This window comes from Electrona antarctica (genome assembly GCF_951216825.1).
Source record: "Electrona antarctica genome assembly, chromosome: 19".
Taxonomy (NCBI): Eukaryota; Metazoa; Chordata; class Actinopteri; order Myctophiformes; family Myctophidae; genus Electrona; species Electrona antarctica.
Window position 1 is genome coordinate 34,330,637 of NC_136800.1, and position 26,440 is coordinate 34,357,076.

The window sequence follows — 26,440 nt, forward strand, 5'->3', positions numbered from 1 at the left end:
ACATTTGCATCATCTTTCAACAGTATAATGAAGCACGGCCACGTTGTGAATGAATCAACGAAACCTTGACACAACGCAGTAATATATATATATTTTTTTTCTTTTATGAAACCATAGAGAAAACGATCTTTATGAAGACAATATAATTTGATTTTTGCCTACAATCTTAATATAGCCTACCGGAAAGAGGGCGGGGTGAAGTGTAGTAACGGGTCTACGGCTACCTGGAAGGAAGTTAGTTGGAACGAACGGATTATGGGACTGTGCGCTCTTTAAATACAAATACATAATATAACGTATATTAAATAATAACGCCTTGCATGTGTGTTTCCCGTCATCGCGACGAACGAGTTGGACAAGGCTTATATTTCTTTCTACTGTGCGGGTAAGGGTTTTATTTGGACTTAAAGATGCGGACTGCAGGCAAAGCTACCGTTATTAGCATCTTGGCTAGTGAGTTGCTAACGTCCACCGTGCTAATGAGCTGTCAGACGACTGACAGCTCGTTAGCACGGGTAAACGTTAGCATTTTAGCACTTGAAAGACCAAAGCAAAGCCATCAATGGGTTGAATAACCCATTGATGGATCATCGAGTTAAGCAGAACCCTAACAAAAGCCGGTGCTTCTTGAGCTAGCTATTTACAACCAACCGGTGTGATCTTTACGGTCTGTAGTCAAAATTGCTTCGTTAACTAACGCGAGCTATTATAATAACCGTTTGGGCTAATGTTACATACAGTATTGTTGCAAGCTTATTATTTCCAAGTAAAGCTAAACTGCATATTGTGCAGAATGCTTCTTTAAACACATCTGGATCTGATCGACCGTGACTGTTAGAAATAATGATGGTTCTGAATGTGATACAACACATGCAGTCACACTGCTTCATGGTCCAAGCACTGCTGCCTGGGTCTGTCTAGGACAGGTCAACGCCCCACCACCATCAGTGGAGTGTATCAGTTCATTTTGTAAGAAGAAAGAAAGCGGTGTGAAATAGCTACATATCCGAAGGGCTTTGTTAACAAACGTAAGAGAAAGTGAAATGGTTCTCTTGTTCTTCCACAGCCAAGACTGCCTTCTAAACACTGAAACCACTGTCTTGAGATTTCCCTGCCTTATACAAGCTGTAGGCCTATGTTAACACTTCTTTTCCACTGTTGAAAACATGGTAATTTGTTTTATATGACTATATGACTTTCACAGTGGTAGTGGGACTATTGATGATTATGGAAGGCTGTGTGTCGGCTTTTTTCCCAAGTATATTGATTTGTCCAGGAGTTAAGAAGTGTGTGTGTGTGTGTGTGTGTGTGTGTGTGTGTGTGTGTGTGTGTGTGTGTGTGTGTGTGTGTGTGTGTGTGTGTGTGTGTGTGTGTGTGTGTGTGTGTGTGTGTGTGTGGCATGCATGTGCTTGCTGTATTGCATGTGTAGGCACTGCTGCAGTAATCAGACAGACAGTGTTGGTTAATCGATGGGGCCACAGATAGCTTATAGTATTATTGATTTGTACAGGACTGGACATGACCTGTGGCTGTAACTGAGCTGAGGTTTCTTTCTTTTCCTCTTAATAGCGTTCTCCCAAATTACCTGTTAATAAACTGTTGTAAGGTAAGCTACAAATATTCTGGTTGTGTGATCCCATGAACAACTTCCGCTGCATCACACTCGCAACAGTCTTGCAGATCCCAGATCCTAACATAAGTCTAATTTCCATTTAAATATACTTTCTGAGAGAGCTATTATGCAGCATGTCAGTCAAATAAGCCTCTGCATTTGCTTAATTTGCTTATTGCTTGATCCAGATCATTTGCTCATGATGTGATGCTGGGCTTATCTATTGGCTATAAAGGGAGGAAGTTGTCATTAGACAGATGTGAAAAACTTGTTATAGAATCTGGTGGAGTCTCAGGTTGCAGTAGCCTGATCATTTTGCTTGTCTGGTCTGTTCTTTCGAATTCTTCTGACATAATATATATATATATCCTGTATCGGATGTGGCACTGGGCTATATTTGCCATTTCCTCCTTTGATGGGCAATGAAGAGAAGTGCTGTATTTCATGTCCCTCGTTTGTTTGACAATGAAAAGCAGCACTGTTAATTTCCTGTGTACTAAATATATTGTCTGTCTGTCTGTCTGTCTGTCTGTCTTTTAGACCTGCCAGTGAGCGATGCCATCGGGGTCCAGCTGTGACTGTCCCCACCTGGAATGTGTAGGGGAGATCACCAAGGACGAACTGATTCAGAAATCCCATGTAAGTCCGTTGCCATGGGCCTGTTAATTGGACTAGTACCGGTACTTAAGTTATCCAACATTTCTGGAATTCTGGTAAAGACAATGAGTTCACCAACACAATGTAACCAAGGAAGATATATATGACAAAATAATATATAAAAAAAAGGAAGTGATTATGTACATAGCCTCCCTTTATGACGTTTCTCTTTACCAAACTGACTGCAGTTTATTTATTTTTTAGAATGGTTCTTAACTTATGATAACTTAAGAATGTTTGTTTTCTAGGGCCAGTGCCAGGATTGCAAAGTCGGAGGACCGAATCTATGGGCGTGTCTAGAGGTGAGATGGCAGGGCTCATCACAATATAATGGAGGGCTAACCACAACTTTGCTGGTGGTCAGGGAAACAACTTGTCAGGGAGACAGTTTAAAATACTGGCACCTGATTCTTTGTGTTGTAGGATAAGACACTTGATTGGTTTAACAGCCCGTGTTTAACAGTCTGTGTGTCCTTCCTGTCTGTCTCTCTCCAGAATGGCTGTCCGTACGTAGGTTGTGGAGAATCTCACACTGACCACAGCACTGTCCACTCACAGGTAAGATAGATGCCTTACCGTAGTAATTTAGTGAAAACAAACTCAATATGCAGATGATAACACACATGACAGAGAGGAGGTGTATAGGTTAAACATTTACAATGACTTTATGTTATACCTTTGGTGTTGGCATATGGAAAATTACTGTAAATAGTATTTGATTAAATACACTTGCAAAGTTTGTATTGGCATTATGTTCTTCTCATCCTTGCAAGACATGCAAGTGTGTTCTTGTGCTATTTTCATCACATTTTCATTTCGTGAATATGGATGTGGTTTAAAAGATGGAAGAGAAAGAGGCATGTCGTTATTTGACTTGAGGCAGAGGGAGACACAGATGAAGAATGAAGGAAAGTCCCAGGGCTGTAAATAGGAATAACATCATCCCCCAGTGTTATATGATCTTTTCATCCCTTTCTCCAGGATCAAAGCACAGTGCCATGGCATGCATGTTTTTTTGCTTTGCTTGTGACTGCTTGTGTTGTGGAAAGTACATCCTACTAACAATCTAGAAATCCAGTTGAAATCCAGTTGAATCCAGTTGAACTTCAATATATAATATATATTTTTTAAATTCTTTATTTAGGGACATCCACAATCATATTATACATCCATTTCAAATAGTGTTTCTTTGTCCACCGTTTTTTTTTTTTTTTTTTTTTTAAGACGGGAACAAAAAATAAGAATAAAAATAAAGCATATGGGAGAGATGGATGATGTGTACAGAATTAAAGTACAATACAATATAATACTCATAGGAAGACATAAGAGTGTATTTGAAGCTGTGAGCAGTAATTAAAATAAAAACAACAACAACCAAAAAAGAGAGACATGAGTAAGACAGAATCATTCAAGCCTTGCCACTACAAAATCTGGTCGCAAAGGTATAACATATTCCACCCATTCATAATTAATCGCTATTCCTGTTTTCCAGAGGGAGGTGGGTGGGACAGTACTACTATCAGCACAATACAGTATCACCCCCTCCTCTTTTTGCCCAATCCTTTATTCAGCCTCTGGAATTAATACCGTTGACCCCAAAAGGGAAGACGAGGGTTGAGTAGAACGGTGAAAAATGAGAAGAGTGAATTAAAGTTAAATAATGTATTGTCATACCAAACAAATTGCTAGGCATTTTTGTCCATGTGCTCAGGATATGCAAAGGACAATGCATTAATACTGTATTTACACATAATACATATCTCTGCTGTCGTGAAGAAACAACCTAACTCCAAAATGTTCATTTTTCAGGAAATAAAAAATATATTCTTTTCAGCAAATTAAGAAAACCTTATATTTTGAAAACAAAGCAATACTGCCTCATCATAGTTGGTGTTGTAACTTTATATATTGTCAATTACTTGCATGAGAGGGGGTGGTGGAGTTAGTTGCTTTAGCAGACAGTTTGAGGGTCCAATGGAGTTAAGAGGTTTTGTCCAAAGCGTTTTTTACTTCTTTCCATTGGTTCATTATTTTCAAAACAACACACAGACGTGTTCAATAGCACTGATTTATGTAAAAGAAAAATCAAATACCTCAAAATTTGAGTTAGGAGGTTTCCTCCTGACAGCAACGATATCCCTGAACAATACACACAATGTGCAGTCTGACCACATTAGAAAAATACAATTTGTTTTTTTACTCTACTGAGAAACAAAATGTTCACAGTACAAACCACTATCAATAATAAGGCAATTATGGATTCATAATTCCAGTATTCATTTGAAACAATGATGGACCTTAGCACTGGTAAAATGTTTAAGGATGGTTTGCACAGTAAGGTTTCAGACCAGACCAGAGTCCATCAATTTTCTACCTGTTCATCCTCAACTATCCCAATGTTTCTAGAGCAGGCAGCAACACTTCTATTTTTCAGGGTGTAACCCTTTAAAGGCAGGAGGTAATGCTTAGTTAGCGCTCCAGAGGCCCTGAGGGGAAGGGAAATGTTTTAATCTCTTGACTATATAATAAAGAAAAGACTGCTACTGGGACGTGAGATATGTATAATAAAATATTATTATAATATAATATATGGGCTTCAGATAGTCAGGCTATGAACCGAATATTTTACAGTCTTCAATTTGGTGGACATGAGGGTAGGTCGGCTCATTTCAGATCCTAGTTTTGGTTGGAAACAATTGACACTTTAAATAATCATTCACAATCATTAAAGCTGCACTATGTAACTTTCCCTGTTGTACCCCGGATTTGAACCGAGGAAACAATACCACTGGGTTAATAGTGCCTGCCTGCTTGCTGAGGGGAGAAATTGAATTAGTGTGAAAACAGAAACTGGGTTGTGTCCAACCTAGACACAGAATATAATGTTTCAAGCAGAGAGACCACCAAGGACGTGTATTACCAAAAAAGTAATACACAAATGAACACTAGACCTTTTAATTATTAACAAAAAAGCAGAACTTATCTCAAATGGCATTACATGGCTCAAAGATAAGACATAACACATAACACCGTAAACCTACAAGATGCATCTGTGTAGGGTTTGACTGATAGGGGCTCTTGAAGGCCAATACCAATATTGCTATTTTAAGTATTTTTAGATTCATGCTGACAAAATCTGAAACTTTGTTTCAACATTGTGCCAAACTGCTACTCTCTAGCTTCAATCAATGTTCCAGAGACTTCTTCAAGATCTCATAAACCTTGTTGACATTTCTAAAATTACACAGCGTAGCTTTTAACTTTGACTTAACCCTAGAACACTAAACCCAACTTTTGACACGCCATCACTAAACCCGGGTAGATGTTACCGTAAAATATTCTATCAAAAATACTTCTCATCAAAATATATTAAAGTACAACAACACATGGCAACTTGATGTACTCATCTTTAATATTTCAACATGAAAACGAAAAATAGATCATGGGGCATGGGGGGGGCCCTATCATGGGGACGTGAATCTTTTCTACGTCCGAGCATAGACATGGTAACCCCCCGCCTGCCTCTGATTGGCCTACCGACACTGCCCGTCTTGACTGTCCTCCGAGATGCGAGGTTACTCCGTGGTGGGAATTGGGAAATAATACAAGAGAATGACAGCTTGGCACGCGCGACAGAATGCAGCCTTGTATTGTAACTTTTATTTTTGTAGAAGAGGCAAACTAATATTGTTTATGCAGTTTGCTTTGATTTAATAATTGATTGAACACATACAGTGTACTTTGGGTGTGTTCTAAATAAAGTGTTAGTGTTGATTATCGTGTATTAATCTAATTATAGTAAACTAATACTATTATACTAAAAAAGATAATCAAGGAAGACCTTACAGTACAATGTTTCAAGTTTACAAATAAATGACACAATAATCAACACACTTTATTTAGCTATCTATCCAGAGGTGGAAGATATCCAGCATGTATCTTCCACCTCGGAGGAAAGTCTGTTGCGGCCGGCAGTGTCGGGAGGCCAATCAGAGGCAGGCGGGGCGTTACCATGTCTTTGCTCGGACGTAGAAAAGATTCACACATCGTGGGGGGAGAAATCTGTGAAAAATGTGGGTATTAAAAAAGTATTACAAAAAAAAAAAGTTATGGAGCTGGGAACTCCTTTGGTCCACCCATTCCTGTGACATTCCTGTGACATTGTGGGAGTATGATTTTTCTCCATCGCTCTATTACTAAACGTGGTTGAAATTCACCTGAACACCTGCCTGTAGAAAAAGCCAGGGATGTGGGCAAGGAAACAAACTTACCTTTACTGAGCATCATGAAGCTACCCAAGGACCGACCCACCTCAGACATCAGCAACATTATGAAAATCACAAAAACATAATTGTCCGGGTGAAAATCAGCCGGGTTTAGTGTTCTAGGGTTAAACATTCTTGGGGTTAGTGGTGAACTTTCCAGTGGTATTAACACCATTCCCTTGGGAAAACTACAAAGTTGACTCCATTTGAAAATGTCACTCAACGTCGTGATTTCAAGCTGCCATGCGAGACAGCTTTATTGGAGTAAAATGAAACACACATACACAAACAAATAATAATATTAGTCTCTTGGCGGGTAAATGGGGCCTCCATAAATAATTGAAGTAGAGGACATTTCATGGCTGTTCATGGTCTGGTGTGTCCCCCAGCTTCACTCCACATTGCTTGGCTCTGCCCTGCCCAACTGTGCAAAAGGCTAATGCATCCAGCCCCCCTGATGAATAATGCAGGTCCCGCTGTTCTGCTGCTACTGCTCATGTTCGCTCTCCTGCCTGCCTGCCAGGTTGCTGGTGTCTGTCTGTCTGTCTGACCAGCAGTGGGTCAGCAGAAGCAGAACACACACATTTCCCATGGTATACGTCCATCCCTGCTGCATGCACACACACACTTCCTCCTCTCCTGTCATGTGTAATCAGAACTGCGTGGCTCCAAATGCAGTGGCCTGTCGCCTGGTTGTGGTTTCGTTCTGTTTTTCCGGCAGATGTGGTTTCATGTTGCGAAATAATATTGCGCTGAGATTTGTTTTAGCCCTTTGTTTTCGTATGTGGGGTAGGGTGTAGGTGGGTGTTTATACTGAATGTGCCGTACGCGTAAACAATTGAGAGCACAACGTTGTTTACAGAAGAAAATCATGCAACATTAAAATAATTAGTATTTATTCATTTTAGTAAATTCAGAAAAACTGCCCCTTTTAATGGGATTCAGGTTGTTAATCCCATCTAATCAACAACCTTCTTTCAAACCCTGTGTACAGGACACGCGGCACAACCTGACGGTGAACTTGACCACACTGCGGGTGTGGTGCTACGCCTGTGGCAAGGAGGTGTTCCTGGAGCGTAAACTGGGACCTCGCTCACCCCTCGCCAACAACAGCAAGCCCCTCCCCTCTCCACAGAACAACTGTCAAGTAAGCATTTAACTTGTGTACATTTGGTTAGATGATTGTTATTTTCTTTGGTTTTTATGGCCAGTGTTCAAGCCGGGTCTCAAGCACATGGGATAACAAGGGATGTAAATCCACAACATACACCTTTGCATGCTGCATGTTTGTAGTCGCTCAGTTACATTACAATGTTTTCTCTCATTTGCAAAGTTGTCTGATAAGGAATGCCACTGCCATGTGCTGAGTCATTGTTTTGAATTGTCATATGAATCGTCATATCTTTCACGTGTCTCGAGTCGATAAGGTGGGTCTGATAAGGTGTGTGTTGAACATGTTCTTGTAGGACAACAGCAGGACCCCAGGAAGCCCGACGTCCCTGAGAGTGCCCCCTAATGGCAGCTGTGAGGACCTGGACATGGAGACAGAGGAGGAGGATGAATTGCGTACCAGAGGTCAGTAGAAACACATCTGTGTCTGGGTTGTCAAGTACTGGTTGTATGATAGACATGCATTGAATGAGCTGTTCAAAGGCTGTCTATTAGAGTCCCTGGTACAGTAGATCAGTGGGTGGATAGTAATGCCAGCATTTCCACTGTCAATAGTTTAATCTGTGTGCATCTGCACCAATCAATCTTAATGTTGAATGAATGTTGTCAGTTTATATTGAGAGGAATTAAATAGTCTGGCCTTTAGGATGTATTGTGTTGTTGTACTTGCAGAATGGTATGCATCCACACCGTGGTGCTGATGCCATGTCTGTATCTAATGCCATGTCTTCTTCCTCAGGCCTGACGGGGTTGAAGAACATAGGCAACACCTGTTACATGAACGCTGCTCTCCAGGCCCTGTCCAACTGGTGAGACACATCTCTGCCTCCTGTCAGCGTCTTCTCCCTTTGCGTCTGCACATCTTCTTCAATGGTTCCTCTCTCCACTTAATGGCCGCTTGGCCTCCCTAGTTCTCGCCTGTGAAAAATAAATGACCACCGCTGAGCTCATTCGGGAGAGCAAAGGCTGAGTGCAAATGGCTGCACTGCACCATCTCAGATGACAGAAATGGCCCTTTGTATATCCCTGTAGGCTCCTCGGTTGCAGTTGATCTTCAGCCTTTTCTTCATTTCCCTTTGTGCTACATTAGCTCCTCTTTCTCCTTGCTGTTTGTCACTGTTACACCCCCTCCTTTACTGTTTAGTCCCAGGTCACTGGGGGTGTTTTTTTCTTTCTTTTACTCTCTCATTATTGTGCATTAGATTACCTTGGGCATCCATGTGGTCTCTTTTATTGGTTCCTTCTGCAGAGTTTCTCTCTCACCTCTATTTGGATATTATTTCAGCCTGGGCCTCACTGTTCCTCAATTTCCTATTTGTATGTATGTATTCTTCTTCATTATGGACCTGAATGCACAGTAAAATCCTCAGACAGTAAACCATTACAGACCAATATTACCCCTCAAAGAGTTTAATTAAAAATGATTTTACTGTTTAAGAACTCTTATCATGAAATATTTATTTACATATATGAAGATGAAAAGAAAAAAAGAGGAAGAAGAAAAAGTAAGGGATGTGGGTCAAAATTTGCAATCTAAATCAAGTTCCCCAAATAAGAGAGAACTGAGTCATGAAGTTTCAGAAGGAGAGACCTTTTTTATGTATGCTCGTTCCTGGGAGCGCTGGATTATTATGCAGGCAGCTAGAGCTAATCTTCTCCATGCAAGGGAAAGTTCCATGCCTCATTAATCTTGTATGTTCTTTGTCTTCTTAGCGAAGTGATTTCTACTCTTATGTCCACCTTTTGAGACAGAGGCTCTGTCTCAAATGAAACCCCCACAGCAATTTCTCTTTTTGTATGACAAATCCCCTAATGTTCTTCTCACAGTGGAGTCCTCATTACTTTCGTCAGTCCCCCCAAAAAGAAGGGATTTGTTTTTTCTTTAACCACAAATATCCCAAAGCATGCTATTTGTTTTGCCATCATAACTTCAAAGCTCATATTTATAACTTGGCTTTTGAATTTCAATTATTTTCTGTCTACAGACATTGTTTACCAGTGAGAGTTTATTAGTCCCCCACTTGGGGGGTGTCATTTGGCAGAGAGGTCTGTCAGAGATGTTGTCCGGAGCATACCCCATATATACATCTTGGGAAGGCGATGTGTCGTGTACGAAAAGCAGGTCACTGTGACCCTAAAAATAGTCAATCACAATCACTGCCTCTTTTGATGGGGGAATGTGTTGCTTTGCAATTTTTCAGAGCCAGTCACTACATAGTACAAAACTCCTGGACTAACCAGGAACAGAACTATTTTGGTGCAGACATTTCATCAATTTGTTTAATTCTCTGTCCTGTACAGCCCTCCCTTAACACAGTTCTTTCTTGAATGTGGTGGCCTGGTGAGGACGGACAAGAAGCCTGCACTCTGCAAGAGTTACCAGAAACTAGTGTCAGACCTCTGGCACAAGAACAGGTTGGCTGCCTTTTCTCATCAGTCTTCCAGACTCAGCCCATGAATTTTGTCTGCTTTACGACCATCATTCATGTTCGTAAACTGGAAAACAAATTATAGGGGTGGGTGATGCATATTGCAGTTGCCACAGAAAAAAAATGTTATAATCTAGTTTTGACTTGGTTTTAAGTACATACATTATACGATTTACAATTTAGGCATTTTGCAGACACTTTTAATCCAGAGCATCTGTATGTATGTATGTAGAGCAAGGTTTTAAGGAAATGCCCTAGAGCCTATGTCCTTTAAACCATAGTATTATTTTTGTATTGTAAGTAATTATAATTTTCATATACAAAATTTGTCTGGTTTTCAAAAAACTCAGTGTTAGGGGTGCTGTTTGAGAAGGCTCTTGTGTGGTGTTGCAGGCCCTCCTATGTGGTCCCCACCAACCTGTTCCAGGGGATCAAGGCTGTCAACCCCATGTTCCGAGGATATTCCCAGCAGGTCGGTTTTATCAGCCTGTTGAAGTAAATACAGTATACAAAGAAAGTGCTTGTTTCACCAGAGATTGTAGCAGATTCTAGCAAATTCAAGGCACACTTGTCATTGCCTCTCACACAACCTTTCACACATAATTAATTCTCTCATGGAAAGTAAATGCTCAATTAGATTTTGACTGTGACATGTAAACAGTGTTTTATAAATAAGATATACCATAATGTATAATTGGGTTTGAAGCTGCTACACAGAAGCATGCCCGGTCTACCTTCATTGTCAGCAAATCTCATACTTACAAGCCTGAACAGACACGATAAAGGGCCGCGTTTTCTCTCGGCTTGCCAGTGTTTGTGCAAAGGACTTAACTGGGGAATATTCATTCGTTACACCACGCTAGGCTGCACAGCCTTGAAATTAGCATCTTCATGAATGGAGTAACACTGAAAATCCTGGGAGAGGGAAGTTCACATGGCTGATTAGGTGTCTAATGTTCCTGAATTTTGATTATACTTTCACGAGCATTGGGTTTCACTCTGTGTGGTGTCAATGTGGACTAATCGAAGGCAATGTAGATCTTCTTTATGATATGAAAATAAATTCAGAACGGTCAAATGAAAATGTTTTGCCTACTGGCAGTGGCAATAGTGGACGTTAGATTTAAACTTGTCACTTTCACTATTCTACCAATCAAACTCCATTTTCACACTAGAATAGGAACTCGATGGCTGAGTTACCTGTCACAATGGCTGATGTAGACGATATTAACCAGCTACAACTGAAATAACATGTATACTTTAAATTATACTGTAAGTACAGTAGATACATTATTTGAAGGGGTTTAAAATGATTGTGATGCTATATTGACAAATATAGCTGTGGACCCCTTGTAACCCCTTCAAGGTCCCCTGGGAGTCCCAGGACCCCACTTTGAGTACAATTATTGTGCCTTGTAGAATTAATACTTTATGAATATTTTCTTACTTTTATTTGTTGTCTCCACCAGGCCGAAGGCATGGGGAGACAGTATGTTTTGCACTCCGTCCGTGTGTGTGTGTGTGTGTGTGTGTGTGTGTGTCCGTCCGTCCGTCCGTCTGTTACCAGCTAATCTCCGGCAGCATTAACCCGGTCGATGCCACATTTTGCACGCACACTCCCTGGATGCCAACTGAACCTCTGCCCCAAATGTTCTAGAACGGCCTGTTATAGCGCCACCAGGAGGTCGACTTTTGAAAAACAAATTATTTGATATTACTCCTCCAGATTCTGTCCAAAAATCCCGCAAATCGTTCCACACTATCTCTATAGTCATGTGTTCAAGACGGATCTGTCCGATATTTCAGATTCCATCCTAATTGGCTAACATTGGCTTTCAAAGTTTGCAGGATTGTGTGTGCGTCCGTCCATCCGTCACCAGCTAATCTCCGGCACCGTTAACCCGGTCGATGCCAAGTTTTGCACACACACTCCCTGGATTCCAATGCTGAACCTCTGCCCCAAAGTTTGCAGGATTGGCCCGTTTTTAACAAAAAGCCTCAAATCATGAACGCAGCATGCAATTTACGTGAAATCTTTCAGACTTTCCTACTAGGCTGAGGAATATATCCCACCCTTTTCACATTGGCCTGTTATAGCTTTTTTTGCAAAACACATTTTTGGAACAAAATGCCTCAAATAATCCAATTGCCATCCAAGGCGTGAGAAGAAATGGCACCCTTTACACATTGGCGCCACCAGGAGGCCACAACCTGACCTGGCCTGGTGGAGACCTGTGCCCCGAGGAGCACTTTATCTAGTTTCCTCTCTTTTTTTCTTTACGTGAACCCTAACGTCATTTGGCAAAAATGGCCAGTCTACAAGCTCACAACGCCTCACAATGTAGTAAGCTTGTAGAACGGAACGAAGTATAGACCCCTGGGGGACTCCTGTCAATGAAGTATTTCGGGTTTAAAGTGGTTAACAATATAACTGCATTTGGAGGAAGCTTGCACAAAAGTATTTCACCCACTCCTTTATACTTAAGCTTGTGATGTGACGATGGAGTTGAAGTTGAAAAGTACCAGCATTATTATGTTTTTGTGCTCATACATAATGCATGTCCATGCATACTTGTATTCTGTTGTTGTTGCTGTTTCTTGTTTGTTTTTTCTGTTCATTTGTATAAAAAAAAAATCACACCCGTGTGAACTGAGTGGTGTAAGGTCTTATATAGCCTGATCAGCTGTGATCTGACGTAATGTCTGACGTAATGAAATCACACCCGGGTGAACTGGGTGACCGTAGCAACCATGCTCATTTTTTGAGCACAGACAGACAGACACGTAAACTAACAAAGCCAGTCGTAGGAGTGGTTTACACCACTCAAAAACCAAGTGCTGATCATAAGAAAAAGAAAGAAAAGTCCCAGCATTTGGCTGGACGTCACCCCCAACCCTCCTCTGTATCGCTGCTAATGTAACGTTAATGTTCCCCTGGCTCCCAGGACTCGCAGGAGTTCCTGCGCTGTCTGATGGACCAGCTGCACGAGGAACTGAAGGAGCTGCAGCCTGAGCCCGAAGACCAATCCAACAGCATCACCATGGACGAAGTCCACGATGAGGACAACCGCAGCCAATCGGACAACGACTTTCAGTCGTGCGAGTCCTGCGGCAGCAGCGACCGAGCTGACAACGAGGTGCGCTGTGGCGGCGGGGAAGGGAGGGCGAAGGACGAGACCAATGAGGCAGAGATGTTCATTCCTGGTCAGGAGGACATCCAAGCCAACCGTGAGTGGCAGAAGGAGAAGAATATGATTAATGACCTGTACCGCTGCGGGGGAGCTGGCGGGAGCTCTGGGGGAGACTTGGACAAAGATGTTGACACCTCCAATGAGACCACACCCATTATCAGTAGCCAGGGGGCGATCAAGGTCCAGGGCAGGACCACAGGTAACTGGCTTTGTTTACCACATCATATTCAGTATTTAAGTCCGACTTCATTTTGTAGTGAGTTTTGCCTATTGTAAGTCGCTCTGGATTAAGAGCGTCTGCTAAATGCCTAAATTGTAAATTGTAAAATTGTAGTGCTACGTTACGTCCGGGTCCAAGTGGCTCCAGCTCCCGTCCGCATCTCATTGTAAATAGAATATCTATATCTAAACGCGTGAATCTTTTTACAGTGAGTTATTTTTCAGAAAGGAAGCCATTGAGGGTTAAAATGGGTCTTAATGCTTCCAACTCGAGTAGAATTATTAATGTTTTGTACAAGTGTCCATGACAAAGAAAATATATGATGTGGAGACAATAAAGACTATTATTAGCATTATTATTGTGGTAACAGTCCATTTGCTCAGTACAATATTTTGGGGGCCTGCACAATTTTAGAATGTGTGCAGGCTTGAGTATGTTGAATCTAGTTTGCAATTAATAAGGATTTAGTTGACACAATGAAATAAAATGGCGATAGTATTCCGTGTGGGGCAGACGGCCTGTCACAGCCAGATTTGGGAGAGCAGCAGCTTTGTTGTTACGAGGAAAGCGGTAAAATGAGACTTTCGTGGTTGTTTTCGTCTCAGATTTAGTCCGACGGAGCGTCACAGTATAACTCTATGGGTACACAAAAGTAGGACCCGGAAATACTGAATATCTCTGACCTTGAAGACAAGTGGCCATCATACATCTGTCCTCATCTAAACTTTTGAGAATCTCCTATAAAAATGTATATGCTTATAATGGGCCATGAAAAAGCCCATTCAAGTTCTTCTGACTTAGCCAGGCTATCGGAGATCCCCGCCTACCGATATGTCTGGTGACATAAATTCAGTGTAGTGGCTGAAACTGTGTAGAAACAATTCAGAGATTAATTCAGAGACTGGTTTCCAAAGCAGTACGCATAGATTTGTTAGAGGGTTTGTCTGCTCTTCTAGGCTGTAAATTGAATAGTTTCCCCCCGAGTCTCGGACCCAGACCTCCAATTGTCTGGCTACATTCAAGTTGTCACAGAACTTGAACAGATGTCTTTGTTCTGTCTTCCACTCCATATTATCCCTCCAAGCTTCTTCTTGTCTCAACCAGGTCTTTTTGTCTGCTTTCCACTAGACTCATTCCCAGACATACAGGTGTCTAGCACGATCCGACCGCAGAGCCCGGCCCCCATGGATGGACACCTTCCAAAAATGTCCTGCAGTCCTCCGAAAGCTTCCTCCGGCTGGCCTAACATCAGTTCTGCTCACAAAAAAGGTACTTAGCACCAGGCAGCATAATGGGAAGTAAATGAGAGTTCAGAATGAGAATCACTATAATTTATTATATTAACTATATATGCCACGGGTGTTGTGCAAGGAAATAACACCGGATATATAGTAGGATGAGTCATGAATCATGATATACATTAAACATAGGTCAGGTGGAGTCGGGATTAAAATGAATGTGTTTCCCATAATGCATCGTCTAGCTTTACTGTTCCTTGTGATCTAAATGGTGCATTTATATAGCGCCTTTATCCAAGGCGCTTTACAGAGATTGTGCATTACATAAATTGCTTGAATCACTCTCCCTTCTACGCCTCTCTGTAGCAATGACCACCTTTAATCCACACAAGAGTAAACGTCAGAAGAAGTACCGCAGTGTCATCTCAGACGTATTTGACGGCACCATTGTCAGCTCGGTTCAGTGCCTCACCTGCGATCGGGTAAGTGTAGGTGACATTAACTAACAATAGATTGAGTGGGGAGACTTGCTGTTGTGACATGACAGAAACACGGGGAGTGACACCATATAGCAGAGGTTCAGGACAGTGCTTGGCCATTAGAATGACTAAATTACACAACAGCTACAAGGACTGGCTTCTCTTAAAGGGGAACGTTGTCATATTTAACATAAGAGTACTGAGAGTATACCCTGGAAAATCTTGAATGTAAGATTTGTTGAAAATGCGTCATTTTACATTGGCTGCTGTAACTTTTCTTGGCCAACAGCATCGGCGTGTAGAACGCAGAAATTGTTGTTTCTGCTATTCACATGTACTCCTTTCACTACTACTAAGCCATCTATGGGCACCGAAGAATTTCATTCTTCCAGTAAGTCAAACGCTAACTACCTGTGTACCCCATGCATCACAGGTGTCCGTGATCTTAGAGAACTTCCAGGACATCTCACTGCCCATCCCAGGAAAAGAGGACCTGGCCAAGCTCCACTCTGCCACCCACCCAAACTCCCTGGTCAAAGCCGGCTCATGTGGAGAGGCCTACGCACCACAGGGCTGGATCTCATTTGTCATGGAATACATTAAGAGGTTTGTTTACTACACTTGGTTTACACCACATTGATTATTCATGGGAGACAGTGCTAACATATGGCTCCCTTTTATTTAAGTGTTCTGAAGTATATTTAGTTTAAAACATTTACACTGCATGAGATGTCAGGCATGGCCCTCGATCTCCTCTGGGCCACATAGTCCCTATTTTTCTAGGTTCCTGCATTTAGTTCCTGTACCATGAAGTACAGTCATTCTTAGGCTTTAGCCTGCTTTGTTTTTTACTTCTGGGGCCAAGGTCCTTTTTGATCTTCCCTCTGTCTCCCCAATCCGCCTCCATGTCTGTCGTGTGTTTGCTATTTCAGCTGGTTCTGGGGTCCAGTGGTCACGTTACAAGACTGTTTGGCAGCCTTCTTTGCCAGAGACGAGCTAAAAGGTGAGCGAGTAGACCTGTGAGTGTTGTGTTATGCCTTGTGTGTGCAAGCCTATGTAGCCAATATCGGTTCTGATTCTAAACAAAATTTTCCGAATAAATGTTTGAACAAATATGTTGTGTTTTTCAGGGGACAACATGTATAGCTGTGAAAAATGCAAGAAGTGAGTATCAGTTTTGAGTATTGAATCATGAGTAATGTTTGATCATCTGAAACTACTAACCTGTATCAATATGGTTCTTAACAATTGTTCTTATTTTCTTTTATTCCCACATCTAGATTACGAAACGGAGTCAAATTCTGCAAAGTGCAAAGTTTACCAGAGGTACAGCATGCAGACACATCCAGCATCAAATTGCACTTGTAGCAATTTAATGCAGACTTTTTATGGCACGTTTTATAGGACTTTACACCAGACATGTATGAAATAAAACCTCTGTCTCTCTGTCCCAGATCCTGTGTGTCCATTTGAAGCGTTTCCGACATGAGCTGATGTTCTCTACCAAGATTGGAACCCACGTCTCGTTCCCCCTGGAGGGCTTGGATCTGCAGCCCTTCCTGGCCAAGGACAGCTCATCCCAGACCACCACCTATGACCTGCTGTCTGTCATATGTCACCATGGCACTCCCAGCAGTAAGTGGGCAAGGCCACAAATGCCAGGCCAATGCTTTTTAACCAGAGTTTATTGTTTATTGTTTATTACGGATCCCCATTAGTCCTCACTACAGTGAAGACCAAAGGTCCAAACACTCATACAATCAATTTAAAACATAATACAATGTATTTTTTTCATTACATAGTTCAAAACAAAACAAAACAAAAATAATTGAAGCTTTCAGTCTTAATGCATTCTAGAAAATATATTACATTACAACAAATTTATACAACAAATTTACAAACTTAACATTGTATATCCTATTAATTGAAGAGTGATATACAGTGCAAGTGTAGAGTAAGCTTCAGTTCCTCATTCACCAGATTTACAAGCAGGATGGGAAGTTTACACTGACCACCTGCCAAATGCTAGTCTCGCGTAGCCGGATAATATACTGTACATGGTCACATCTTGGAAACTATTCTGTGATTTAAAAAGAAATAACGTTTAAATTTGACTTTGTCTGCGGTCATTTTCTATGCTATTCGAACCAATACATTGAATGTAGATGTCATCAGACAGACTTATCGGGAGCTGGAGCTCTCTGATCGTGTGGTGAAGTGAGACTAGCCAAATGCCGGTCAATTTAATTTGTTATAGTCTGAAACAACAACCACTTTGAGAGATAATGAATCATCAAGGGTTCTGTTGTAATTAAAAGAACATGTTTGGCTCATAATAGTGTAAGCGGCTGGTTAATCTTGTGATCCATCTGCCACTGTGGCCGGTGGACAAAAACTTGGCTTCTCGCTCAGGTTACAGGCAACATACTGCACAAGGGCCAAAAATAAACTCAAACTCAATTCAAACTAGAGTGCACTCGGAGCGCATATCCCCGCCAGGCAACGTCCATTTGTGCGACGGATGTTGCAAAGTGAAAGTGGTTTTGGAGAGGTCTTTTGTAAGAATTTGGCGTTCTTTTGTAACAAATAGGCCAAGCACAAAGTACAAGCAAATGGTATAGAGTATCAAGACCCTTTTTGACGGTCATTGTCAAATGACTCATGAGACCATTCATGTCTAATTTGGTGGGAAAGAAGTCACATTTCTACCCTTTTGGCTCTGTGTTGTTTAGATTCGACTTTATGGTACATCAGAGTTCATGATTTGTGACATTTTTTGCTAAATGGGCCCCTCCTGCAAAGCCAATCGGAATTGAAAAAAAAACTGTCTGTGATCACATGATCGCAAAGAGCTGGAAATCCAGTAGGAGGGGGCACGGTGGCACAGTCTGTAGCACTGTCACCTCACAGCTAGAAGGGTTCGATTCCTGCTGGGGACACTGGGTGCTGGGGGCGAGTTTTCTCCTCTGCGTCATCAACGCCCATACCCTAGGTGGGGTTAGCGAAAGGGCTTTTTCGTGTATGTTCTCCCCGTGTTTCCTAGGGTAGGTACCCTCACAAAAAACATGCAGTAATCCTGGTCTCTATACTGACTCCCCCTGGTGAGCCGGGGCACCTGATGGAGGGGACAGAAACTAGTTGGAATTACGTGTTCCTTCCACGCACTACATCCTACCAGTAAAACTCCACCCTGTCAGGTGATAAGAAGCGGCCTGCTCACTCCTCATGCATTGAAGGTAGCCTGAGCTCGGTTTTGGTCTCTCCCCAGGTTGGCAGAGGGAGAGTAGCGCCCAGGATTACAGCTTAGCCATAGGCAATTAGCACCAGGTGACAAATGGGTTACAATTTTGTAACTGTTTCCCATTTGTTATAATAATAAAACTGTATTTATATGTTGGGGGAAATTCAGGTATAATACATTCACCAGCTTTTACACAGCTTTCAAATGTATTGATTTAATTAATGTATATATTGTCCTCATTCCCTTTCCTGGTCTCGCCCCAGCTGGCCACTACATAGCATACAGCAGAAACGACCACAACAAATTGTGGTACGAGTTTGACGACCAGAGTGTGACTGAGGTTTCAGAGTCATGTGTCCAAAACTCTGAGGCCTACGTACTCTTCTACAAGTAAGACACACAATACTCAATTGTATACTCACAATAACTCATTCATTGTAATTTATTAAACAAATTAACAATATCCTTGCTGCTTTCACAGCATTTGAGCTGATGCAATGTGCTACTTTATCCCTTAGAAATGTTTGACCTTTGATACAGCTTAAGACACCAATTTGAGCCCTCGGTTCAAAGTGTCTTGGTACAGTTTGTGTATACATAAAAGTACATCATAATGTCATGTCCTGTTTCAGGAAGAGCAACGAGGATTCGCTGAAGGAGCGTAGGAGAGTGACAGGCCTACTCAACATGATGGAGCCCAGTCTACTGCAGTTCTACGTTTCGCGCCAGTGGATCAACAAGTTCAAGACCTTCGCCGAACCAGGGCCCATCTCCAATGATGACTTCCTTTGCTGTCACGGAGGTACATGTTGGGGCCATGTGCAGTTATTCAGCTGGAAAATATTGAAATTGCTAAATTAACTAGAAAGGTGTGCTCCAGGGCGCATATCTCTGACAGGCTGGGTTGCCTAGTTCTAGGCTGTGTAAGTCGTGGGTTGCAGCCAGTAGCATTGACATACTGTAAATACATAGACTGCATTGGCCACAAGAGTCACCACCATATTGGCAAGAGACACCTACCATAACTCCACTGCAAAATCATTTTCTGTTTTATGATGAGATACAGTGTTGAAAACCCCCATTTTGGATTTAACCAAGTACATGTCTGACATTTGTAGCAAACCAAACTTGGTTGTGAATTCAACGAGTTATACAGTCATTTTGGAGTGACCTCCTGCTTCCATAGACATACTGTACATGTTGAATACATGGATTAGGAGGCACAGCTTGCCCTTTCCCATATGGCAGCCGCATTGACGCATCGCTCTAATGAATAGCAGCGGCCAATGTGGTATCTAAATATACTGTATCTATGGCCGTCAGGACCTGAAAAAGCTTTGGGGATTTATTTATACATTATACATTATATACCACTTCAGTACATTATTTATACATAGGATTTATACATCATACTTTTCACATTTGTGGTACCCACTATGGGCAGAAGTAAATGTGCTTTTGTAGGGGCACAACCCCTCAACAAGTAATTCCAATTTGGGGTTAATTCGATTAATTAATAAAAAGGAATTACTTACTGTTAAACCCACATATAACCATAACCACAGTAATGGCCTTATGTGGAGAATCTGGAGACTGTATCTCCACTACATGCTGATCTCTGCTGAGGACTTGTATGTATGCCAAGGGCTGGAGAATACACCCTGCTCTTTCTCCTAGATGAAGCTTTCAGTAGAATAGGGGGTGGAGTCTAAAGGGATTTTGTGCAGATCATGGACTATTACTACTCTATTCAATCACCTAGCATACAGGAGGCCCTGAAGCTTGTGATAGGTATACATTTATATTACTTCTGTCAGGTAGGCAGCGTGGGCTGCAGAGCATGTTGACTCATCAAGTCTCAGTATTCAATTCAGTTCAGTTCATAGTTTTTATTGCCCTGCGATGGAAACTTGATCTGCTGCCAGGGCCACAATAAAAACACGAAACAAATCGCAGACAGACAAACCATGGTTCATATGACCAATCGCTTCATATACGGTTACTAAATGGTCGGAATTTCTATAGTCCCTTTATCCAAAGTGCTGTACAATGTGCATTACATTCACAGTGGAGGTAACTATGCAAAAGCACCAAACTGCTCATTAGGAGCAGTTGGCCAAATGGAACTTTTGATAATGGTATAATAAATTATAATGGTTTGGTGGTGCTAGACTAGGATAGGCCACTGGGTCTGCAGAATCAAGAGAAGCCATGCCCTGCCGGTAGCAAGACTAAAAATGAATGACTAGTTTCCATGGTTACACTTAGCAGAAAAAAACAACAATGGCATTTCTACAATGGCTCATCTACAAATTGCATGAGCAGTGGGGCTTTCAAGCATGAAAATTGAAAGAAAGACATAATTAGAATGAATATATAATCCTCTATTATATTATACAACGTATACAGTGATGGAGAACTTATTAAGGTTGTTTTAGCAGGGCTGATTTTTTTTATTAATTCATCAGCTACTGCCATGGCTACCATGTAATAGATAGCAATGGAGATGGAGAAAAGGTTGGAGCTGGAGAAATGCAAATTGGATCAAAATCAAGCTAAGCCAAAGGCTTAATTAGACAAGTGAGAATGACAATGTGATATTTTTTATCAAGCAAGAGCTGCTCATACAGGTACAAGCAGTGAAATGTTAGTGTGGTAACGATAATATATGAAAAGTAGGCTGTACAACAGCGCCCCCATGAAAAGTAAAGTGCAAATATAAACAAGATAATAACAATAACAATGCAATTCAAAGTAAATACTACCACATTGCACGACACATTGAAGCATAAAATAGGCATTGGGCAAGTGAAGCCTATTATGAAAATGGAAAATAATTTGCCATGCAATGTTGAAATATCAATAATGGCATTAGACCAAAGTCTGAACCAAATATCTGTAATATATAAAAATATCTGTTTATTTTGTCCAACTGCTCTAACCATCTTGTGTGTCTTATTCAAACTCTCCAATTTGTCAGGTGTGCCTCCCAACAAAGCAGCGTTCATCGATGATCTGGCTGTGATGCTGCCTCAGAATGTGTGGGATCATCTTTACAGCAGGTAGCTGCTCTTCTAACTTTAAGAAATTTAAATGATTGATTTTCCATATGATCTTGACAAATGTTTTACAGTTTTGTTACATGTTACAAGTAGGTGATCAATCCCAAAATTCAGATATCCACGCCTAAAAAACAACAACAAACAAACAAACAAACAAACAACAAAACAATAGAACATTCAAGTAATGGCTTCACCCAATTAGCTGCTGGAGTTGAATTCACTGCCAAAATGTATCAGCTCCCGGCTAGGGGTCTGGTATTATTTAGCTGTCTTGATATTTTAATGCTTACGCTTTTATGTATAAGCACTTTGAATTGCCTTCTATTGAAATGTGTTGTACAAATAAACTTCCTTATCTATAAAATTGCCCATCTATAATCTTAGTTAGACATTCTTTGGCTTTCAACTGGACTGTGATTGTAATTGTTCCCTTCTCTCTGCAGATATGGAGGTGGACCGGCTGTCAACCACCTGTATGTTTGCCACACATGCCAGACGGAGATAGAGAAACTGGAGAAACGACGAAAGACAGAGCTGGACATGTTTGTCCGGGTACAGACTTTCTCTTGTCTAAAAACAAAAAAGAAATATGTTGGCAGATGTGTAACAATCTTTATTATAGATCAGTGTAGTGAGACACAAAGATAGGGTCAGATTCAACCTGGGTCCATTATAGCAGGTGATAGGCTGCTACTGCACTGGCACTCTCCATCGCAGCGGAGAGGAGAGGTGTGATCCTGATGAAACCTCATCATTAAATCATAGGGGCTGATGCAGCTGGGAGCTGTTGTCCGGCTGTCCACATGCATGTGCACACACACGCACGCACGCACGCACGCACACACACACACACACACACGCACGCACTTTTAAATTGCTTATTCAAATAAAGATTTCAATCAACACACGTTTAATGTCTATATTACACAATGTCTGTAGAGTGAGTTTATGAGAGACTGGTGCAGACAGAATCAACGTGTGTAACTAACAACTAAGAGAGAATTTATTTTGGTCTTCCATCTCCACATCCCCTCTTGATCTCTTCTCACACACTTTCGTTTTCCAACCCACACCAATACCCCCCTCCCTTTTCTCCCCCACACAATTCCCCCTCCCCCCTCTTCCTCCTCTGTCATCTACCCACAGCTGAACAAGGCGTTCCAGGAGGAGGAGTCTCCAGTGGTCATATACTGCATCAGCATGCATTGGTTTCGGGAGTGGGAGGGTTTTGTTAAAGGAAAGGACAATGGTGAGTGGACAGAGGTCTTGTCTCTCTGCCCCTAAATTATACCTTATTGACTGTTTTTCAAAGCCTCCTCCCCACACCGCAACTTGATTGAAGTGCCCTCTTCAAATGATAGCACTTTGGGTAGAAATGATAAAACTATGCACGTGTGTGTTTTGTACATTTCTTTAAGGTCCTAATTCCTCCAAAAATCCATCCATGAAGCCTTGAATTCATGGAGATTCTTTGAGTCTCCTACCGGATAGTCTCCACCGTTCATTGCTGGTCATCAAACTATTAGCTTAGGAATGCCACACAAACAAAAAAATTTCCATGAATTCAAGGCTTCTTGGGATGCGTGATTGATTAAAAGAATCATCAGAATATCTACTCCTTCTGCAAAATTGTGTCAGAATTTATGACATTTTCTCTCACAAAAAAACCTAGCCCCTTTCGGTACCCTCGGTTACCTTTTCTGAATTTTGGACGGCGGTACCCTAGGGCAGGGGTTCTCAACGTTTTTGGCTGGGGACCCCCGGAAATGCATTGGCCATGTCTCGCGAGCCCCGCCCCGCCTCCCTCCCCACCCCCAATACAAACTGACTGCAAAAATAACCTTAATAATAGAGAAAATATATCATAAATGAATACGTATGTAAACTCCTCATTTCCATTTTACAGCCATTGCAAAAATAAAAATAAAAAAAATAATAATTTGGGGACCCCCCGAGGGGTCGCGACCCACGGGTTGAGAACCCCTGCTCTAGGGTCCCTCCTTAGTTATTCCACTCTCCATAGGACGCAGCTTTACCTACTGTGTTCACGGAGACCCGTGCGGTCGCTTGAGTTTTGGTGAGATGTTTCAAAGATGCATACAGCAGCAGTAAGAGACAGCGGGAACGTGTGCGAAGCCGCGTTAATCGGCGTTGCCGTTAAGTATTTTTAATCCTTTTGTTTTTTAAAGTTTTGCCTTCTCTCAAATTCTCTCTTCCTCACTTCCTATGTTCCGCCTCCCACGACGCAACATCATTAAAAACATCCAGCATGTATGCGTTCGGCCAATCAGAGGCAGTAACTAGGCCGTGCAGCTAGCCAGTCACAGTGCGGGAGGCGGGACATGGGAAGTGAGAATTTCAGAGAAGCCAAAACTTGTTTCCGCTGTCTCCTACTGCTGCTATATGCATCTTTGAAACATCTCACCAACACTCAAGTGACCGTGTGGGTCTCCGTGAACAAACAGTAGGTAAATCTGCGTCCTATGGAGAGTGGAATAACTAAGGAGGGACCCTAGGGTACCGCCGTCCAAAATTTAGAAAAGGTAACCAAGGGTTCCGAAAGGGGCTAAAAAAACCCCCTTACTATTGCTTCGTACTGTCAAATCTGTACGAGTTTAAATCCAGTGTCGTCTGCAAAGTGCAAACTGCATTCTGTAATGTCTGCTCCTTTAATATCAACATACACTCTGTAGTGACAAGGGAGCAGAAATCGTTTTTTTGCATTCAGTTACAATCATTGTTATTGAATCAGGTGTGCATAATGTGCGATAATGACCCGTTTCTTTCTTTCTCTTTTTTTCTTGAAGAGCCACCAGGGGCAATTGATAACTCCAAGATTGCCATCAACAAGAATGGCCACATAACACTCAAACAAGGTACTGTACCAGGCTTTTTTTTCTGGTGTTAACTTTCTGGATTGTATATTCAAGGAATGACTGACTATATTGTCTGGAGTGATTGGATTAGAATTGGTCATGTTTGCCAGCATCAGAGGCTGTGATTGTGTTTTTAGCCTGTGTAATCGATCATTGTGTCTCTTTCTGACACTGGCAGGCTATACATGAATCTATCCGATTTCTGCTTGGGCAAACAAAACTACATCACACAATACATGTTATGTGTATATATGTATCGTAGACATCTTTAGATTTTTCTTCCTTTCCTGAAAACAACAAAATGATGGAGCACTTGTTTAAATGTGTAATCCTGTGAAAAATGATTCTGATTCAATGTGCAAAATAATAGGAATCTGTGTCTGAAGGCCAGGGGAGAAAGGGCTAAATAGCTTAAGCCACACTAAGAAAGATATACTGTACTTCCAAGCTACAGCAGAAAGAAGATGTAAACAGGAACAAACAGGAATGCATGTTTAAGAGAACAGGAAAAGAACAATTAGAAGAAGGTAATTGTATCAGCTTTGGTGAAGCTGGATAGGCTATGCTGTGTTGGAGCTATGGAAGTGTAAATGTTATTAATATTGAACTGTTGTGCTCACAGGAGCTGACTCTGGGCAGATTTCTGAGGAGACGTGGAACTTCCTTCACTCCATCCACGGCGGAGGCCCAGTGGTAACACTTCGCCCTAATGTCAGTCACCAGGAAACAGAAACTTCGCAGTCTGAAGAGAAGATAGAGGTGGAGACACGCTCTGTGTAGCGACACGCCCCGAGAGAAAACAACACAAAAAACATTACGAAAAAAATGCCTTTTTTGCACTTGACTTTTATTTCAAAAGCATTTGAGTAAAGGACTCCTCTTTACTGCTATATGGCAGCCTTTAACGCCTGAGGGAAATAACATGTCTGGAAAAGGTTTGTCATGTTGTACATATCTGTATAAAGACCTCTTACATTTCTAAGCACTGTGTAGTATACATATTGGGATGTTTGAACCGAGCATTTAAATTAACGTGCAGCTAATGATTTCATTGAATGCCACATTTTCTTTTTCTCTTGACCAAATGAACAAATGTGTCCATGTGTCTTGTGTATTGCTATTCGTGATGAATCACAATGCATCTTGTTGTATATTGACACGATTTTCCTGTTGTGAAAGAATACTGTCCAAATGAATGGTTAGATTAGCAGGAATTCTGGCAACTTTAAGTGACAAAAATCATAAGGTTATCAAGGGACTAATAACTAAGTAGTCTCAGGAACGAGTTTTGTGTTTTGCACTGTACTGTTGACTGGCTAAGTGGCATGTTCACACAATGTCTGGTTTTGTATCTGAATGTACCATTATAGTACATGGGTCAGCGGCCCCAGCACTTGGTTATTTATCCCTGAAGGGTGTGACTTACTATGATGTTAATAGGTTATTTTTATTTTGTTTTTGTAGGAAATATGTGACAGACAGATTCTAATGAGACTGCATGCTTTGATGAAACTTAGTCGCACAGCAACAGAAAACCCAGCTGAACATCACATTTAATTGCATGCAAATGCAAAGCTGCTCAAAATGTATACACAATCTCATTCTGCGAGACTGCGACTATCAAAACTTTAACATGTAGAGATGCATAAATGCCATATTATGTAATCTGTATTGTCATCAACAATTAATAGAAGGCATTAATGTGTAAGGGCATGGTGGTGAATGTGGGATGGGGGCAAATGCTGTACTACTAGAAATCTGTCCTGGTTTCTGCTGGCTGATACTATTAAAACGAAATGAATTGATATGTCCGTCATAGTTTTTAATTGTTGTGACCCACTCATTCATTCACTAATAATGATTTATGGTCTACTGTATGTGGGTGCAAGATTATATGGGAGGGGGGGGGGTATTCAATTTAATCGAATACTATACAAAGTTTACAAAGTGAATATAAACTGTAAACAATGGCCTAAATCTGATGACCTCCCACAGGTCTC

At 41.4% G+C, this 26,440-nt stretch overlaps 1 protein-coding gene across 2 annotated transcripts; it reads left to right on the top strand.

Annotated features, from left to right (window-relative positions):
* The first annotated feature begins 213 nt into the window (after positions 1 to 213).
* On the top strand, positions 214 to 26,245 carry usp33 (ubiquitin specific peptidase 33). 2 transcript variants are annotated; one of them, XM_079529813.1, is made up of 24 exons: positions 214 to 385; positions 2,153 to 2,251; positions 2,518 to 2,571; positions 2,765 to 2,827; positions 7,529 to 7,681; positions 8,001 to 8,109; positions 8,444 to 8,513; positions 10,006 to 10,119; positions 10,527 to 10,605; positions 13,079 to 13,523; positions 14,673 to 14,813; positions 15,149 to 15,264; positions 15,695 to 15,867; positions 16,194 to 16,264; positions 16,392 to 16,425; positions 16,542 to 16,587; positions 16,716 to 16,896; positions 18,766 to 18,892; positions 19,135 to 19,304; positions 21,483 to 21,564; positions 22,008 to 22,116; positions 22,711 to 22,813; positions 24,372 to 24,440; positions 25,063 to 26,245. In XM_079529813.1, exons 2-24 carry the CDS (start codon positions 2,168 to 2,170, stop codon positions 25,218 to 25,220), a joined length of 2,751 nt encoding a protein of 916 aa, XP_079385939.1. In that variant the 5' UTR covers positions 214 to 385; positions 2,153 to 2,167; the 3' UTR covers positions 25,221 to 26,245. The 2 variants fall into 2 exon arrangements, with proteins under 2 accessions (XP_079385939.1, XP_079385940.1); XM_079529814.1 differs by having other exon boundaries at positions 13,079 to 13,361.
* The last annotated feature ends 195 nt before the right edge of the window (positions 26,246 to 26,440 follow it).

What these genes read in the sequence shown, in the direction of transcription:
- usp33 (XM_079529813.1), top strand. Translation starts at nt 2,168, where the DNA reads ATGCCATCGGGGTCCAGCTGTGACTGTCCCCACCTGGAATGTGTAGGG. An exon ending in ATCTATGGGCGTGTCTAGAG is followed by an intron (nt 2,572 to 2,764) that starts GTGAGATGGCAG and finishes GTCTCTCTCCAG; the next exon opens with AATGGCTGTCCGTACGTAGG. An exon ending in ACAGCACTGTCCACTCACAG is followed by an intron (nt 2,828 to 7,528) that starts GTAAGATAGATG and finishes CCCTGTGTACAG; the next exon opens with GACACGCGGCACAACCTGAC.